This window comes from Narcine bancroftii, chromosome 6 (genome assembly GCF_036971445.1).
Source record: "Narcine bancroftii isolate sNarBan1 chromosome 6, sNarBan1.hap1, whole genome shotgun sequence".
Taxonomy (NCBI): domain Eukaryota; kingdom Metazoa; phylum Chordata; class Chondrichthyes; order Torpediniformes; family Narcinidae; genus Narcine; species Narcine bancroftii.
The window spans coordinates 30,504,656-30,523,847 of record NC_091474.1 but is presented as its reverse complement, the minus strand read 5'-3'; the positions used below and the strand labels follow the sequence as shown (position 1 = coordinate 30,523,847).

At 40.9% G+C, this 19,192-nt stretch overlaps 1 protein-coding gene across 3 annotated transcripts in view; it reads left to right on the top strand.

The window, feature by feature from the left end:
• The window catches only part of LOC138735920 (short transient receptor potential channel 4-associated protein-like), an 86,905-nt gene that overhangs the window by 57,862 nt on the left and 9,851 nt on the right, over window positions 1-19,192 (top strand). For all 3 annotated transcript variants that reach the window (XM_069884585.1, XM_069884586.1, XM_069884587.1), the window contains exons 16-18: window positions 4,447-4,558; window positions 11,245-11,357; window positions 18,751-18,957. In XM_069884585.1, the coding sequence (XP_069740686.1) occupies window positions 4,447-4,558; window positions 11,245-11,357; window positions 18,751-18,957 (432 nt within the window). The remainder of the gene's footprint in view (window positions 1-4,446; window positions 4,559-11,244; window positions 11,358-18,750; window positions 18,958-19,192) is intronic.

Genomic DNA, 19,192 nt, shown 5'->3' with positions numbered 1-19,192 from the left:
GTTTACAGAGAAAACCTTACTAATATACTTAATATTAATAAAGATATAGATTCTTACTTGGCAGAGATAGGGAGAGACTTTGGGAGAGTCACCCCTGTGGCGAATGGCATTGACCAGTTCTTCGTTCTGGTGTCCCAGTCAGGTCCTCTGCACAACCTGACTCACCTCCATGCCAGTATCCCAGTCAGACCCAGCAGGGGGAGGGGAACCAGAATGCCAGAGCAGGTAGAGGAGTGGAGGAGGGAAAAGATGATAAAATTGTATGCACCATTAGAAGTCAACAGGTTTAACATGGTGGAAATGTTCTCAGGTGCATCTATTTCAATGTAAGGAGTATTGTACAAAAGATAGACGAGCTTAGAGCGTGGATTTGCACGTGGAATTATGACACTGTGGCCATTAGTGAAACTTGGTTGCAGGACTGACAGCTCAATGTTCTGGGCTTCCGTTGCTTTAGACACGATTGACCGGTGGGGGTGGGCGGGTGAGGGGAGGGGGAGAAGGAGGAATGGAAGCGGGAGGAGTGGCATTGCCTGTCAGGAAAAATATCACAGTTCTGCTCAGGCAGGACAAACCAAGAGGGCTCATCTACTGAGGCTCTATGGGTGGAGCTGAGGAATGGGAAAGGTATGCCCACACTCATGGGGTTGTACTATAGACCTCCCCATAGTCAGTATATCTGTAGAGAGATAGTAAACAGCTGCAGGAAACATAAGGTTGTGATAGTAGGAGATTTTAATTTTCCAAACACTGACTGGGGCTCCCATACTGTAAAAGGGCTGGATGGCTTGGAGTTAGTCAAATGTGTTCAGGAAAGTTTTCTAAATCAATATATAGATGTACCAACTAGAGAGTGCAATACTGGATCTCCTAATAGGGAACGCAACAGGATAGGTGACAGAAGTATGTGTTGGGGAACATTCTGGGTCCAGTGATCATAATGCCATTAGTTTCGTTAATTATGGAGAGGATAGATCTGAGCCTCGAGTTGAGATTCTAAATTGGTGAAAGGCCAATTTTGAGTAAATGAAAAAGGATTGAGAATACGTGGATTGGGATAAGTTTTTTTTTCAGGCAATGATGTGCGAGGTTAGTGGAGGATATGCAAAGATAAATTTTTGAGAGTACAGAGTTTGTATGTTCTCGTCAGGATCAAAAGCAAGGTTCAAAGGTATAGGGGACCTTGGTTTTCGAGGAATATTGGGGATCTGGTTCGGAAGAAGAGAGAGGAGTATAACAAGTATAGGCAATGTAAAGCAGATGAGGTATTTGAGGAGTATAAAAAATGGAAAAATCTCAAGAAAGAAATCAGGAAGGGTAAAAGAAGACACGAGATTGTATTGACAGACAATAAGAAGGAAAATCCTAAGAGATTCTACTGGTTTATTAACACCAAAAGGATAGTAAGGGACAAAATTCTTCCCCTGAAAATTAGAGTAGTCAGTTTATATGGTGCCAAAAAAGATGGGAGAGGTCTTAAATGGTGATTTTTCATAAGTATTCACTCAGGAAAAGGGCACAGAATCGTGAGATGTGAGGGAAAACAAGCAGTGAGGTTATGGAACCTATACAGATTAAAGAGGAGGAAGTGTTTGCAGTTTTAGAGTAAATAAGGTAGAATAATCCTAAGGGTTTGACAAGATATTCCCTCAGGCCTTGAAGGAGGCTAGTGTAGAAATTGTAGGGGCTCTGGCAGAAATATTTTAAATGTCCTTAGTCACGGATGTGGTGCCAGAGGATTGGAGATCACTTTGTTCCTTTGTTTACAAAGGCTACAAAAGTAACCCTGGAAATTATAGGCAGGTGAGCCTAATGTCAGTAGTAGGTAAATTATTGGAAGGTGTTGTAAGAGATCGGATATACAATTATCTGGATAACCAGGATAGTCAACGTGGCTTTATGTGTGTAGGTTATGTTTAACCAATCTTGTAGTTATTCAAGGAGGTTACCAAGAAAGTTGACAAAGGAAGGGCTGTGGATGTTGTCTATGTGGGCTTTAGTAAGACCTTTGACAAGGTCCCACATGGGAAGTTGGTCAGGAAGGTTCAGACACTAGGTATTTATGGTGAAGTAGTAAACTAGATTCAACAGTGGCTGGGAGAAGCCAGAGAGTAGAGGTGGATGATTGCTTCTCAGATTGGAGGCCTGGTGGGCCTCAGGGATCGGTGCTGGGACCACTGTTGTTTCTCATCTATGTCAATGATCTGGATGATAATGTGGTCAATTAGATCCGCATATTTACAGATTGGAGGTATAATGAATAGTGACGAAGCCTTTCAAAACCAGCTTAAAAAAATGAGCTGAAAAAAATTGCAGATGGAATTAAATGCAGACAGTAGGCGGTGTTGCATTTTGAAGGACAAACCAAGAAAGGACATACACAATGAATGGCAGGGCACTGAGCAGTGCAGTAGAACAGAGGAATCGGGTAATACAGATAGACAATACACAACTTTCTGAAAGTGGCATCACAGGGTTGTCAAGAGAGCTTTTGGCATGTAAATTATTGAGTGCATAAGTTGGGATGTTACGTTAAAGTTGTATAAGACAAAGCTTATGGTCCTGTGATACCCTGGCTTATCATTGCCACCTGTCAAATAAAAAGTACAATAAAATCCCCATTATCCGGCATTCAATCAGCCAGAAACTCAAACAACTGGCAAAAAATGAGGAAATAATTTTTTTTTAATAAAGAATAAATAGTTTTATATAAAAGTTTAACCTTGTATAAGTAAATGTTCTCTGAGCAAACATTGAGTCGGCAGAGCGCCCCAGTCATGCCCCGCCTGCAGCAGCTGTTTGAATAAAGTTGTGTTTGTATACAATGGCAGTGCCCAGGATGAAGAGCTAGCCAAAGCATCTCCCTATCCCTGCCTAGTATATTATTAAGTATATTAGTAAGGTTTTATCTGTAAACTTGGGGGACGATGGGGGAGGGGGGGTGTTTAATGAGGACAGAAGCACGGTTAGCATAACACTGTTAGACTGCTCATGAATGGGGTTCACATTTAAAGGAAGGTGCACCATAAAACATTACAGCACAGAATCATGACTCTTCGGCCCTTCTAATCTGTGCCGAGCCATTTTCTTGCCTAGTCCCACTGACCTGCACCCAGTCAATAGCCCTCTCTACCTCTTCCATCCACGTACTTGTCCAAATTCTTCTTAAATGCTAAAATTCAGCTTGCAGCTCATTCCACATTCCCATCCCACTCTGTGTGAAGAACCTCCCCCTAAAACATTTCCCTTTTCACTCTTTTTTTAATATAATTATGCTCCATAGCGAGTGCCATACTTGCCCACAATCCCCACCTTCTTTGTACACTTCGCCATCTTCCTCAGGAACGGCAGAGAGGGAGGGCCGAGGCACACCTCCCTTTTCACTCTTAACCCACGTCCTCGGATTTGTATATCACCTACCCATAGTGGAAAACACCTATCTACATTTACTCTTATCGATCCCTCATATTTTAAACATCTCTATCAAATCTCCCCTCATTCTCCGATGCTCCAGGGAATAAAGTCCAAACCAGTTTAATCTTTCCCTGTAACTCAGTTCCTGAAATCCAGACAATATCCTAGTAAATCTTATTGATATCTTTCCTGTAGTTAGGTGACCAAAACTGCACACAATACTCCAAATTTGGACATTCTGGCCAGTTAAACTTGGATAGGGCATACACTGAATGCCAGAGCCCCAGGGAATGTTGTTGAACAGAATCACCTTGCGGTACAAGTACAGAGTTGCACGTAGGCAGCAACATAAGTTGACAAAGGTGTACGAATGCTTGCCTTCCTCGGCCAAGTAATTAAGTACAAGTTGAAAGGTCACATTACAGTTGCACAAAACGTGGCTTGGACTGCAATTCTGGTGCAGGAACAATATTTAACAGGCATCTGGACAAGCACGTGAATGAACAAAGGCAAAGAGGGATGTGGAATTAATGCAGACAAATAAGCATAAACGTGATTAACTGAAGGCCTTGTTTGGGGGCAGCACCACTTAACTGGATAAAATGCATCAGCCAATTTCACTGGCACTTTGATATCACACAGTTTATGTCAACCCTTTCATCAATGTTAAGTGACAACTGCAAACTTCCGGATCATTCCTCCTATGACCATATTCCAATCATATGCATACACTTCAACCTTCACGCCACAGCACTGTTCCCCGTGTGTATACTACTAGTAGCAGGCTTCCAATCTTAAAAGCAATCCTGTGCCGTCACCCAATTACCAAGCCAATTTCAAATCTCATGTGCCAACTTGCCCCTAGGGTGCGATGAGCCGCCATCTTTCATGCTGGTCCTTGTTGACAGCCTTACTGAGGTCCTTGTTAACTACATCTGCTCTGTCTTTGTTATTGTTACCTATACCTAGTATTTTCTAAATTGATGTCACTAACGATTATGTTTGTAAAAATAAAAAATATGTTGTCTTCAGTTTCAGATTTTTTTGAACCAGATCAACAGTTCTTTAGTGGATTCCAACATGCTGGTTCGCTGCATAGTATTGTCCTTGGACAGGTTTGAGAGCCAAACAGATGCTGTAAAAGGTATGACAAAAAATCAAACCCATCATTCAAACAGCTGAAACATTTCAGGAAAATTCTGCACTATAATCCATTGTTCTCTCTTCCTCAAATGGGTGTGTAACTGGATATAACTTCAAACATTTTCAAAAACCACGTGGGGTGCTTTGAAAAATAAATATCCATCTTTAGGATTCAGGGTACAGATTGGTCGGTTGGACAAATGGAACTGAATCTGGAAAAATGTGATGTACTGGGAATATGAAGCCAGGCCAGGGAGCATATAATAAATGGAACTTCATTGGGAGGTGTGGAGGGATAGAAGGGCCTGGGTCCTAATGTCCACGTACTTAAAGGCAGCAGGACGGAGGAGTCACGCGATGGAGTAGTGGCTGGTCGGGTAGAACCAGCCCTCTCCAGAGAAAATAAAAAAAAGTTAGAAAAAAGCAGAGTTCAACAAATACAAAGCACAAGAAAAAGAAGATAAAGTATCAAGGAAGAACCAGGAGATGGTGCCAAAAAAAACGACAAGGAAAGAAGAAAGGAAATCGCTAGTAAAGAAAGAACGCCTTACCTGCACACGAGATCAGGGAGCCCCCATAAAAAGGATCGACCGACCCTCGAACCTGGTAGGTGCCCGCCGGAGCGGTAACCTCCCGAGCAGTAGACTACAAAAATGGCTTTCGGAGCCAGGCAAGATGCGCAGTTTGCATACAAAAAAACCCCGTTGACGTAAGGGGGGCTCAGCCCAGCTGAAGGATGCCCAGAGCCAGGAGGAAGTGGAAGGGGGCAATCGACAACAAGAGGTGCAGGAAAGGGGTGACCAGCAACGAGACTTCCTGTGGCAGGGGGCCTGACAACAAGAAGTCCTGCAGCAGGGGGCCCGACAACAAGAAGCTCTGCAGCAGGAGGCTCAACAACGGGACAGGAGTGGCTCACCTGGAAGAGCTGAAGAGGAAACAACAGTGAGGAAAGAAGAGACGCAGAGAAGAGATGGAGAAGGCACACACAGAAAAAAAAGGAAGAAGACGAAGGTCTACACGGAAAGAAGGTGGTAAACGGGATAGACAGACTATAGAGGTCATTAAAAGAGATGTTAACACTTGAATTTAATACAATTAAAAGAAAAATGGAAAAAGCAGAAGATAAAATACAAAGTGTAGAGTTAGCCATTGCAGAAATAGGAAAAAGAGTGGAAAATGTGGAAGAATGAGAAACAGCTGTAGAAATGGAAGAAAGAGACAGAGAAATCAAGGAGATACAAGATTTATTATCCCAGAAAATTGACATGTTGGAAAACTACAGTAGGCGCAATAATATAAAAATAGTGGGCCTAAAATAGGGCGAAGAAGGGACAGTCATGAAGGATTTTATAAAAGGATGGATCCCAAAGGTTTTGGGAGTGACAGATCTACAAGAAGGAATAGAAAGAGCACATAGAGCACTGGTACCGAAGCCACAACCACACCAAAACCCGAGATCCATTTTAATAAAACTTCTGGAGCGGGCAAAGAACAATGTAAGAGTAAATAAACAGCCATTGGAATATAAAGGACAAAAAAATATTTTTTTTTATCCAGACATCAGTTTTGAACTTTTAAAGAAGAGGAAGGAGTTTAATATGGTGAAAACGACATTGTGGAAGAAAGGCTACAACTTTGTGCTGCGATAAAGTTTGTGCAGTACTTAGGTATTCATCCCAGGGGATCAAAATAGACTGTTCTTGGATCCAAAGGAAGCCCAAGGATTTGCAGAATGTTTGCAGGACAGGAAACGAGATGAGGAGGAGTAATGAGAAAAAGGACTGACAGGAAAATGTAATATAAAAAAGAGACAATGTAAATACAGATGTTTAAAGTTGAAAAAGAGAAAGGAAAGGGAGGATAAAAAAGAGCTTTGTTATATGTATAGAAAATGAATAATGTTTCTCGGTGGGGGGCTAGGGAAGGGGGAATAACTGTCACTGCGAAATCAGTTGACTCTGCAAATATTATCGTAAACCAAATGGAAAGGGGAGTTGTGGTTGCCCGGCAAGGAACTAAGGGCAACCCAAAGCGGGGGGGGGTTTAACGTTATTTTGGTTAAAAAAATATATATTTTGTGTTATTTGTTGTGGGAATTTTAGGGATATTTTGAGTTTTAAGTGTGTTGTCGTGCACTGAGAAAAGCAAGGAAACCCAAAGAATAATAATGGAAGAAAGGAGATCAGAGAGCTGAGGAGGTGAGAAAGAAGTGAAAACAAAGGTATAAGATGGCTACATTGAATTATATGACCATAAACATTAATGGAATGCACAACCAAATTAAAAGGAAGACGCTACTAACACTACTCAAAAAGGAAAAAATAAATATAGCATTTGTACAGAAAATGCATCTAACCGAGGCAGAACATAGTAAATTGAAGAGAGACTGGGTAGGACACGTAGCAACAGCATCATACAGTTCAAAAGCTAGAGGCGTAGCTATGCTAGTTAATAAAAACGTACCAATCAAGATAAAGGAAGAAATAGCAGACCCAGCGGGCAGGTATGTAATGATAAAGTGTCAGATATATTCAGAGTTTTAAATTTGCTCAATATTTATGCGCCTAATGAAGAAGATCAAGAGTTTATGCAAGACATCTTTTTGAGGATAGCGGATACACAGGGAAACATTCTGATGGTGGGGGGGGGAATTTCAACTTTAATTTGGACCCAGTGTTGGGTAAAACTGGAAAGATAATAAATAAAAAGAATATAGTAGCCAAAGTTATGCTTAAATCGATGCAAGAAATGAAACTAATTGAAATATGGAGGAGGCAACATCCAAAAGAGAGGGAAATATTCATACTACTCGAGCAGGCACAGGACATACTCAAAGATAGACATGCTCTTGTTGTCATACCAAATCCAAGGGAGAGTCAGGAAAACTGAGTACAAAGCTCAACTACTCTCTGATCATTCACCCCTGCTATTAACTAGAGGGCATCCCAACAAGAACGTATAGATGGAGGTTAAACCCCATGCTGCTCAAAAGGCAGGATTTTAGGGAGTATATTGAACGCTAAATCAAAACATACTTTGAGATAAACACAGAATCCGTAAAAGATAAGTTTATTCTATGGGATGCAATGAAAGCCTTCATTAGAGGACAGACAATAAGCTACGTAACCAAGATGAAAAAGGGATACAACCAGGAAGTAGAGCAGTTGGAAAGGGAGATAGCAATTACAGAAAAGAAATTAGTGAAAAGGGATGATATAGAGAAAAAGAGAGAATTGGCAGACAAAAAAAAATACAAAATATTACAAACGTACAAGGTGGAGAAGAATATGGTGAAAACAAAACAAAGGTATTGCATATTGGGAGAAAAAAAACTCAAAATATTGGCCTGGCAACTTAAAACAGAGCAAGCTAAAAGAACTGTATTGGCAATGAGGAAAAATGATAAGTAGATCACATTCAACCCAATAGAGATCAATGAAAACTTTAAGGAATTTTACAAGCAACTGTACCAAACCAAGAACACAAGAAAAAATGATAAAAATAGACTAGTTTTTAGCTAAAGTCGAATTACTGCAACTGCAAGTAGAGGACCAAAATAAATTGACAAAACCGTTTGAAATGGAGGAAGTACAGGATATATTAAGAGAACTACCAAACAATAAAACACCAGGGGAGGATGGATTTCCAATAGAATTTTATAAAATATTTAGAGTTATTAATCCCACCTCTCCTGGAAGTAATGAAACAGGTGGAAGAAACACAAAACTTACCAGAATCATGCAATACAGCAATAAATACAGTAATACCAAAAACGGGGAAGGACCCATTAACACCAGCGTCATACTGACCAATATCCTTACTAAATGCAGATTATAAGATAATAGCTAAATTATTAGCAAACGGATTGATCGACTATGTACCAAAATTAGTAAAACAAGACCAAACTAGATTTGTCAAGAAAAGACGAGCAGCAGACAATGTTTGTAAATTTATTAATTTAATTCATGCAGCTCAAAGGAATAAAAAAACCAATAGTGGTGGTTACACTAGACACAGAAAAAGCCTTTGACAGGGTAGAGTGGAACTACTTGCTTAAAGTGTTTCAGAAATTTAAACTCACGGAAGAATTTATTAATTGGATCAGGGCATAATAAAATGGGCTGTTGGCATAAGTAGTGGTAAATGGATATGTATCGAACCAGTTCAAATTGAGGAGATCAACTAGGCAGGGATGCCCATTGTCCCCCTCCAGATAGGAAAATAAAACAAAAGGGATAAAAATAAAGGAGAATGAGTATTAAATTAGCCTGTTTGCAGACAACATCATAGTATATTTATCAGAACCAGAGAGATCAATAAAAGAGCTATACAAGAAATTGAAGGAGTATGGAGAAATATCTGGGTACAAGGTTAACACAAATAAAAGCGAAGTGATGCCAACGAATAGTATGGATTATACAGAACTCATAAAAGAATCTCCATTTAAATGGCAATCACAAGCGATACGATACCTTGGAATCAGGATAGACAATAACCTAAACCATTTGTACAAACTAAATTATCAGCCATTAATAAGGAAAATACAGGAAGACTTGGAAAATTGGAAAGAATTGCCGCTAACTTTGATAGGGAGGGTGAACTACATTAAAATGAACCTATTCCCACGGATGCAATACTTATTTCAAACGTTACCAATTCCTTTGACAGTGAAATTATTTATAGGACTAAGGAGAATAATAAGGAAGTTCTTATGGAAGGGGAAAAAATCGAGAGTAGCGCTGGATAAATTAACAGAGAGATATAAACAAGGTGGGTTACAGTTACCAAACTTCAAAAACTTACAGAGCTGCGTAACTAAAGTACTTATCAGATTTTTACAAGGCAGGAGAAAAACTGGATTGGATTAGAATAGAGCTAGATAAAATAGGAGAAAGGGGTACCGGAGCATATATACTTTATAGGTGGGGCGAAAAGCTAGTGTAATATAACAATTCACAAGTATTGCATCATATACTTAAAATATGGAAGAGGATATACGTAGGAAGAAAAAAAGACAAATTACCAAATACCAAAAATGATATTGACACAAAACCCACTAATCCCTTTAACAATAGATAACTTATTTTTTAGAGAATGGGAGAGAAAAGGAATTAAGAGAATAGAAAATTGTTTTTTGGGGAAATAATTTATTAACAATTGAAGGACAAATACGGAATAACACATGTTACAATGTTTGCATACCATCAGTTGAAAGCTTTTTTAAAGGACAAACTGGGAAGCAGATTGAGACTACCAGAAGGAAGCAGCTTTGAATATATAATTACAGATACAATGAAAATTAAAAGAGTTATAACAAATATGTACATTAAACTGCAATGTAAAGAAAATTATGAAACAAGGTATAAACCTAAGTAAAAATGGGAAAAAGATTTAAACATAAAGATAAAAAAAACTAAACATGGGAAGAGCTATGTACAGGAACTATGAAGAATACAATAAATACAAGGCTACATATGATACAATATAACTGGTTACACAGACAAAATATCATCCCTCAGAAATTAAAAGAGTGGGACCCAACAATGTCGGATAGATGCTTTCACTGTAAACAAGAAATTGGAACAACAATACATGCAATTTGGTCATGTACAAAAGTGAATACTTTCTGAGAAGAACTAAGCAAAATCACAAAGAATAACATTCCAAAAAAACCAGAAATTTTTCTTTAAAATAATATAAGAGGTAAAGAACTAGTCTCAAATTAGATAGAGCCCAAAAAAGATTTATTATGATAGCCCTAGCAGTACCAAAAAAAATGCATAATGACAACCTGGAAAATGGAAGAGAACCTAAAAATACAACAATGATACATGGAAATGAATAAATATATTCTATTAGAAAAAATTATATAATTTAAAGGACAAATATACATTGTTCGAACAAATTTGGGAACCATATATGAAATATAAAAGAAAATGCTGACTTCAGACCTCCATCTCCAAAAGTGATAAGAAGATAAACATGTTTAGATTCAATGTGCAAAAGTAGACAACACGACCTTTGGTTTTTTTTTCTTCTGTAAGGATGTTGTTTTCTTGTATTTTGTATGTTTAATATTTATTAGTTTTAGAGGGGTGGGAGGGGAGAGAAGAGGAAAAATGTCACTGTATATTTAATGAAGAACATTTGTCCATATTGTTATTGATACGGTTCATAGTGCAATAAATAAAAAGTTACCCAAAAAAAGCCAGCAGGACCAGCGCAACGGTATCACAGCAGCAGTCATCTGGGTTCAAATTTTGTACCTTCTCCCTGTGTCTGTGTGGGTCTCCTCTGGGAGCTCAAGCTTCCTCCCACATTTCAGACTTGCAGGGTTGATAAGTTCATTGGTCACACAAGTGTATTTGGGCAGTGCAGGCTCTTGGACTGGAAGAGCCTGTTACCATGCTGTATCTCTAAATTAAATAAAAAAGATGGCTTTAAAAAAGCATACAGGTTGCTTTCATTTATTATCTGAGGTGGAGATGTAAGTGCAGAGAAGTGCACGAAGACATGGAAAACTGAAAATTGCATGGTTCTGGTATGTAACAAGTATATGATCATTTTAACTGAACTATTTACGTCAAGAGTTACATCTTGCGATTTCTGTAATCTTGTGGTTTGTAATTGCCAAACCATCCCATGTTAAAACTGAAAATATTTTATTATTCTGATGTTTGTATTCAGTTGCAGAAGTGATTTCCCAATGCTGTCTACTGTCCTATATGTCCCATGTGGAAAACCGGCTTTCGTTTCTTTTCCGTCTAATCAACATTATTCAAGTGCAGACCCTCACACAGGTAAACAAACTTTTAATGGCATATTGACATCATACCAAATTTAAACATTTTCTTTCATCATGATATGTTGTCAGCATATACTTCCATTACAGCTGATTTCATTGACTAGTAAATTGAGAGAAGACGTTCACTGAAAGTTCTCATCGAGTTATTGAGCAATCTCTTTGCCAGATTGAAACTACCTGCAAATTAAAACCATAAGAGATTGGAGCAGAAATAGGTTATTCAACCCATTGAATACACTACCATTTGATATTGAGCTGATCCATTTTCCCATTCAGACTCACTGCCCACCTCCCATAACTTTTGATGCCTTGACTAATCAAGAACCTATCAATCTCTCCCTTAAATACATCCAAATGACCTGGCCTCCACAATTGCTTGTGGCAACAAATTCAACCTCTAGCAAAAGAAATTCTGTTCTAAGCAGACGCCCTTCATTCCTGAAGCTGTGCCCTCTTGCCTTAACTCTTCTACCATGGGAAACAACCTTTCTACTCTGTCCATTCCTTTCAACGTTTGAAATGTTTCAATGAGATCCCTCCTCATTCTTCGAAATTCAAATGAGTACAGACAAAGAGCTATAAAACACTTCTCATGATAACCCTTTCATTCTGGAATCACAGTGTGAAATTGGAGGAACAACACCGCGTATTCCATCGCAACACTGTCTAACCCAATGACATTAACATTGACCTCCAGTTTCCCTTAGTGACCCGTCCTCTTTCTCTCCTCTTCCCTATCCCTATTTCTTATTTTTTTCAGCTCTCCCTCTCCCTCTGTCTCCCTTTAGCTTTGCATTCACAGAGCTACCCCTCCCCCAATCATTTCTCACCTTTCTTATCCACGCTCAATTATCATCTTTTGTCATTTGTCCTTGACTTCTTCCCTGCCCTTTCTTCCTTTCTCCCCCAGCCTTTTTGTCCAGGAGCCTGCCTGCTTTTTGCTCACACCTTGAAGAAGGGCTCAGGCCTGAAATGTTGATTATATATCTTTACAACCTGTAGTTGCTGTGAGACCTGCTGAGTTCCTCCAGAACTTTTGTTTTTATGACCGTCATAGTTACTGTAGATTTTCATGTTTCACACGTTAATTCCCTGAACCACTTTGCAGGATCTCATCAACCCACCAACATCATTGGTCCAACAACAACGGGCTGCTCACACTCCCACCTGAAATTACCTTGGCACACAGGAGGCATCATACCATCTTGACCACAGAAGCTATTTTCTGTTTCCCTAACCATTTAATCTCCTATCACTACAGCTTGCCTCTTCATTCCCATTCCCTTCTGAGCCAAAGGACCAGACTCCATGCCTGAAACCTGACCATTGTGGCTTGTTAATGATTGGCCATGCCCCTCAACACTATAGGTGTTATTGAAGTCACAGCAATGGGACTACCCTGCACTGACTGCCTATTCCTTTTTCCTCTCCTGACAGTCACCCAGCTACCTGCCTCGTGTCTCCTCGGAATGACCTTTGACTTGTCTATCTCCCCCTCTGCCTCCCAAATAATTCTGTTCATCCAACTCCATCTCCAGTTCTTTGACTCAATCAATAGGAAACTGTAGTTGGATGCATGTTTTTTTCAAGTATAGTCATCAGTAACACTGGTGGCTTGCCTGATTTGACATGTCGTACAAGAAGAGCATACCACTGCCCTGGCTGCTATTCCTACTATTCATTGTGTGCAATAAGAAAAAGGCCTTACCTCACCTTGCCTGTGCCTTCTGACCAAAGCCTTTTCTTCTATCAGGTTGTTATCACTGCTAACACCTGCCTTCTGACCAAAGCCTTTGTATCCCACTCTTACACTGGGCCATTCATATAGTGGATAATCCTCTTGCGCTTCCCTTCCTTCTGTTAGTTATTTACAGTCTGTCACTGGCGCCTTTTTGTGTCCGTTTGCACCAACTCCCATTGCTTGAAAACAAAACCAGTCTACATGTGATGCCATTTTCAGGGAACTATGGACTTGGATTCCTATGTTCCTGTATTCATCAATATTCCTTCATGCCCTACCATTTACTGTATATGTCCTATGCTCCTTGACTTTCTTGAATGCATCCTCTTGTATATTATTAAATCTATCTTTGAACGTTCCACCCTACTTCCAAACAGATCCATATCCTGCTGCTGCCTTAGACAAGTTTCTCCCCCATCCACACCACAAGAAATTTTCTATTACTGACACATTTTCGATTAATACTACCTGCATTAATAGTTTGGATTCAGAACTGGTTGGCACAATATGATGATAGATATATAAATGACTTGGATCAAAAAGTGGGTGGGTTGGTGCCACAGGTTTGTTGGAATTGTGAACAGTGTTTTTTTTTCTTTGGCTTGGCTTCGCGGACGAAGATTTATGGAGGGGTAATGTCCCAGTCAGCTGCAGGCTCATTTGTGGCTGACAAGTCCGATGCAGGACAGGCAGACACGGTTGCAGCGGTTGCAAGGGAAAATTGGTTGGTTGGGTTTGGTTTTTCCTCCTTTGTCTTTTGACAGTGAGGTGGGCTCTGCGGTCTTCTTCAAAGGAGGTTGCTGCCCGCCGAACTGTGAGGCGCCAAGATGCACGGTTTGAGGCGATATCAGCCCACTGGCGATGGTCAATGTGGCAGGCACCAAGAGCTTTCTTTAGGCAGTCCTTGTACTTCTTCTTTGGTACACCTGTCTCGGTGGCCAGTGGAGAGCTCGCCATATTACACGATCTTGGGAAGGCGATGGTCCTCCATTCTGGAAACGTGCCCTACCCAGCACAGTTGGATCTTCAGCAGTGTGGATTTGATGCTGTCAGCCTCTGCCATCTCGAGTACTTCGATGTTGGAGATGAAGTCGCTCCAATGAATGTTGAGGATGGAGCGGAGACAACGCTGGTGGAAGCGTTCTAGGAGCCGTAGGTGATGCTGGTAGAGGACCCATGATTCGGAGCTGAACAGGAGTGTGTGTATGACAACGGCTCTGTATACGCTAATCTTTGTGAGGTTTTTCAGTTGGTTATTTTTCCAGATTCTTTTGTGTAGTCTTCCAAAGGTGCTATTTGCCTTGGCGAGTCTGTTGTCTATCTCGTTGTCGATCCTTGCATCCGATGAAATGGTGCAGCTGAGATAGGTAAACTGGTTGACCGTTTTGAGTTTTGTGTGCCCGATGGAGATGTGGGGGGCCTGGTAGTCATGGTGGGGAGCTGGCTGACGGAGGACCTCAGTTTTCTTCAGGCTGACTTCCAGGCCAAACATTTTGGCAGTTTCCGCAAAACAGGACGTCAAGCGCTGAAGAGCTGGCTCTGAATGGGCAACTAAAGCGGCATCATCTGCAAAGAGTAGTTCACGGACAAGTTGCTCTTCTGTCTTGGTGTGAGCTTGCAGGCGCCTCAGATTGAAGAGACTGCCATCCGTGCGGTACCGGATGTAAACAGCATCTTCATTGTTGAGGTCTTTCATGGCTTGTTTCAGCATCATGCTGATCATTATAGACAAGGACAAAAATATGGCAGATGGAGTTTAATCCAGACAAATTTGAGGTGTTGCACTTTGGGAGATCAAATGCAAGGGGAGTGTATACAAGAGTCTTGCCATTAAAGCATAGATGTGCAGAGGGATCTGGAATTCCTGGTTGAAAATGGCCACGCAAGTAGGTTGGGTGGTTAAGAAGATGTGTTGTAACCTTGGCTACATTGACCAGGCCATTGAGAATAAAGGTAAGATGTCGTGTTGCACACATATAAAATTTTTGGCTGCACTTGGGAGTATTCAATGGAGTTCTAGTTGCCCATTTACAAAGAAGGATGTGGAAGCTTTGGAAAGGGTACAAAAGAGATTTACAAGGATTCAAACATGAAAGTCTGCAGATGCTCTGATTGTAGAGCAATGCACAAAAATGCTGGAAAAACTCAGCAGGTCACACAATGTTTAAAGGAAGCAAATGGAGATGGCCAATGTTTTGGGCCTGAGCAAAAACAGACAGGCACCCGAATTAAAAAGGTGAGAAGAGAAGAGGGTCAGGTGGAGGTGCACAGGCCAACAGGTGGGTATAGGTGGGAGGGCAAGAGGAAAAAAAGCTGAGAAGTGATAGGGGAGAGGGGCTTGCTCTATGAATGGAGAAGTGGAGTGGGGAGTCAAGAGAGGAGACAGGGATAGGCAAAGAGAATGAGGTGGGAAAGGGACATTACAGAAACTGGAGAAGTCGATATTAATGCCATCCGGTTGGAGAGTGCCTAGTTGGAATATTAGGTGTTATTCTTCCAATTTGCAAGTAGCCTCATTTTAGCAATGCATGAGACCATGGACTGACATATCAGTGTGGGAATAGGGTGTGGAATTAAAATGATAAGTCCTCATCATTGCAGCGGACAGAGCAAAGGTGCTCAACGCAGCCTTCTCTCCCAGTTTGCATCCAATCTCCGAAGTAAAAGAGACCAAAATGGGAGCACCAAGTGTAGTAGATGACCTCTGCAGATTCACTTCATTTGGAAGGACTGTTTAGGGCTCCTGATTGGTGTTGAGGGAGGAGGTGAGAAGCAAATGTAGCATTTCCTGCGGTCACAGGGTTAGGTACCAAGAGGTTGATTAGTGGAAAAGGATAAGTGGGTGAGGGAGACCCAGGGGAGTTGTCCCTTCAGAAAGCAGAGAGAAGGGAGTAGAAGAAAAATGTTTGATGGTGGTGGAAATTGTGAAGGATCATATGTTGGGTAATAGGTGAAAATGGGGGAGTCTTGCCTTTGATGCATCTAGGGATGGAAGGGGCCAGGTCAGATATGTGGGAAGTAGAGAATTTTATGGCAGTAGATGGAAAGCCATTTTTATTTTTTGAAGAAGGACCTTGGATGTTCTAGAATGGAAGACCTCCTCCTGGAGCAGATGTGACTAGTTTCTTGGGGGATGGGAACCAGTATGAGAGGGCATTGTATAGGGAGATGATTTACAAGAGGATTCAATGTGTAGTGAGATTGGAAGAAAGGATAAGCAACCAATATGGCAAAATTGCAAGTGTAACATTAAAGATTTGATTTGTGGTACTTAGGAAACAAAATTGAAAAAAGTGATTAACCACCATCGAAGGTCTTGTATCTCAATTCTTGCAGTATTTATATAAAAAAGGGTTGATCTTGTAGCGCAGATGGAAGTTGGCAATCACTGAGTCGAGGCTGAAAGAAGATCATAGCTGGGAACAGTGTATTGGAAGGGCAGGCAGGTAGGCTGTTTTGGGGGGGGGGGCGCGGGGGGAGATGTTGGTCTGTTGGTAAAAATGGAAACAAGTCTTTAGAAAAAGGAGACAGTCAGAAGATATGGAATCCCTAAAGGTGGAATTAAGAAATTGAGGGTAAAAAGACCCTGATATATTGTTTACAGGCCTCCAAACAGTTGCCAGGATGTGGCATGCGTTATACAGTGGGAGAAAGAGAAGTAATGCAAAAAGGGCAATGTTACAATAGTCATGGGGATTTCAATATGCGCGTTGAATGGGAAAACCAAATTGGTGCTGAATCCCAGGAGAATGAATTGAAAAGATGGCTTTTTAGAACATCTTAGCTTATGGCTGAGCTGACCAGGAAAATGGCAATTCTGGATTAAGTGTTGTGTAATGAACCAGAGTTGTTAAGAGAGCTGAGGGTGAAGGAATCCCCAGGAGGCAGTCATCATAATATGATAGAATTTTCGCCACAGTTTGAGAGGGAGAAACTGAAATCAGAAGTGTCATTATGCTCGCGGAATAAAGGGGACTACAGAGGTTCGAGAGAAGAACTGGCCAAAGATGATTGGAAGAGCTCAGTAGCAGAGATGACAGCAGAGCAGCAGTGGCTGAAGTTCCTGAGATTAACTCAGAAGGCACAGGACAAATTCATCCCAAGGATGACAAAATGTTCTAAAGGGACAAGGTTCTGGTTGTTCTCACTGGAGCGTCACTCATCAAGTAGGTGCTTGGGCCTTGCAAGTCCATGTCCATCAATATGGTACTCTGGACTAATCCCATTTATTCACCGTCCATGCCCCTTTTATTCATAAATCTGTCCAAATGTGTTTTGAATGTTGTTTTTTGTGTTCTCTTCTACAGCTTACAATGCCAGCTCATTCCAGATTTTAATAAATTTTTATTTTCAGCCAAGTAAAAGCCAATTCCAGCCATTTAAACCTGTGCAACCCAATTAAACCTTAATTACCTTACAACCCCATACATTTTGAATGGCGGGAGGAAACCCACACAGACACAGGGAGGGTGTACAAACAGTGTCACATTCAAACCCAGGTCGCTGTTGCTGTAACAGCGTTGCACTAACCATTCCAAAAATTGCCCACCATCTGAGTGAAAAATTTGCCTCTCGGTCCCTCCTGAATCTTTTCCCTCTCACCTTAAACCTATGCCTTCTAGCTCTAGAATCACCTACGATGTGAAAAAGACTTTATCCATGCCCCTCATGATTTTGTAAACTTCTAAGATCACTCTTCTGTTTCACTGTATGAAATAAAGTTGCAGTGTATCCAACCTCTCCCTCTAACTTAAGCCCTCCAGTCCTGGCAACATCCTAGTGAATCTCCTCTGCACCCCTTCCAATTTATTGGTGTGCATCCTATTATTGGGTGACCAGATCTGCACAAAGTGCTCCAAATGTGGTCTCACCAACACCTCGTACAAGTGAATCCCAATTTTCGTACTCTAAACCCTGCCCGATGAAGGCCAGCAGCTAAACACCACTTTGTCCACCTGAGTTGCCACTATTTAGGAACTACTTAGCTATTTCCCATGGCCTTCCTGTCCTACAACAATCTCCAAGGCTGCGCCATTCACCATGCAAGTCCTGCCCCGGTTTAACATTGCACACTTATCAGCGTTATATTCAGTTCACTACTCCTTATCCCACCTTCCCAACCTTACCAACCAATCCAGATCCTGTTATAAACTTGGATATCCTGAGACTGAGGGTTAACCTGACAGAAGTGTACAAAATTATGAGAAGCATTGATGGGGTAGATGATTGGAATCTTTTACCCAGTGTAAAAATGATATACTAAAGGACATGCATTTAAAGTGAGGCAGGCATCAGTTAAAAGAGATAAGTGGGATAATTTTTTTTTTAACCAAGTGGCACATGCCTGGACAGGCCGTCATTTGTAGTGGTGGAAGGAAATGTGATCGTTGTATTTTAGAGGCTTCGAGATAGACCACGAATATGTAGTGAATGAAGGGATAGGCATGTGCAAGCATCAGAGTGAAGGTGCCTGTTCCTGTGCTGTTCTGCTCTATGTACATTTACCTTTCAATGATTATTTAGTGGGTATTAATGAATATTTCTATTAAACTTCCTCGTCATTGTGTCTCTTCGTTACTCCAAAGGAGTGATCCATAAGAAGTACATTCAATACTAATGCATCTCACAGAGACTTTCTTCTATTAAGGAAAATGTCAGCTGCCTGAATACCAGCTTGGTGATCCTGATGCTAGCAAGACGCAAGGGCAAGCTCCCATTTTACCTGAATGCTCTGAGGGAGAAAGAGCTTTCTGAGAAATATCCCGGATTCCTTCTCAACAATTTCCACAGCCTGCTCCGCTTTTGGCAAGAACATTATCTCAACAAAGACAAGGACAGCACCTGTTTGGAAAATGTAAGTCTGGTCACACTAGGGGCTTCCAAATCACTCAATCATCTTGAGTAAAACCTGCTGCTGAAATATTTTCAGGGTTTGACATTTTATTTGACTTAATTGGCAGCTATAGGCATGAGACTGAATAGGTGGAAACAGGCCATTCGATCCATCGTGTCCATGCCAACCCAATATTAATTCCATTTTCCAACACTTGGCCTAAACATTTCTCTGCCAAGGCAGTTCAGGTGCTCAT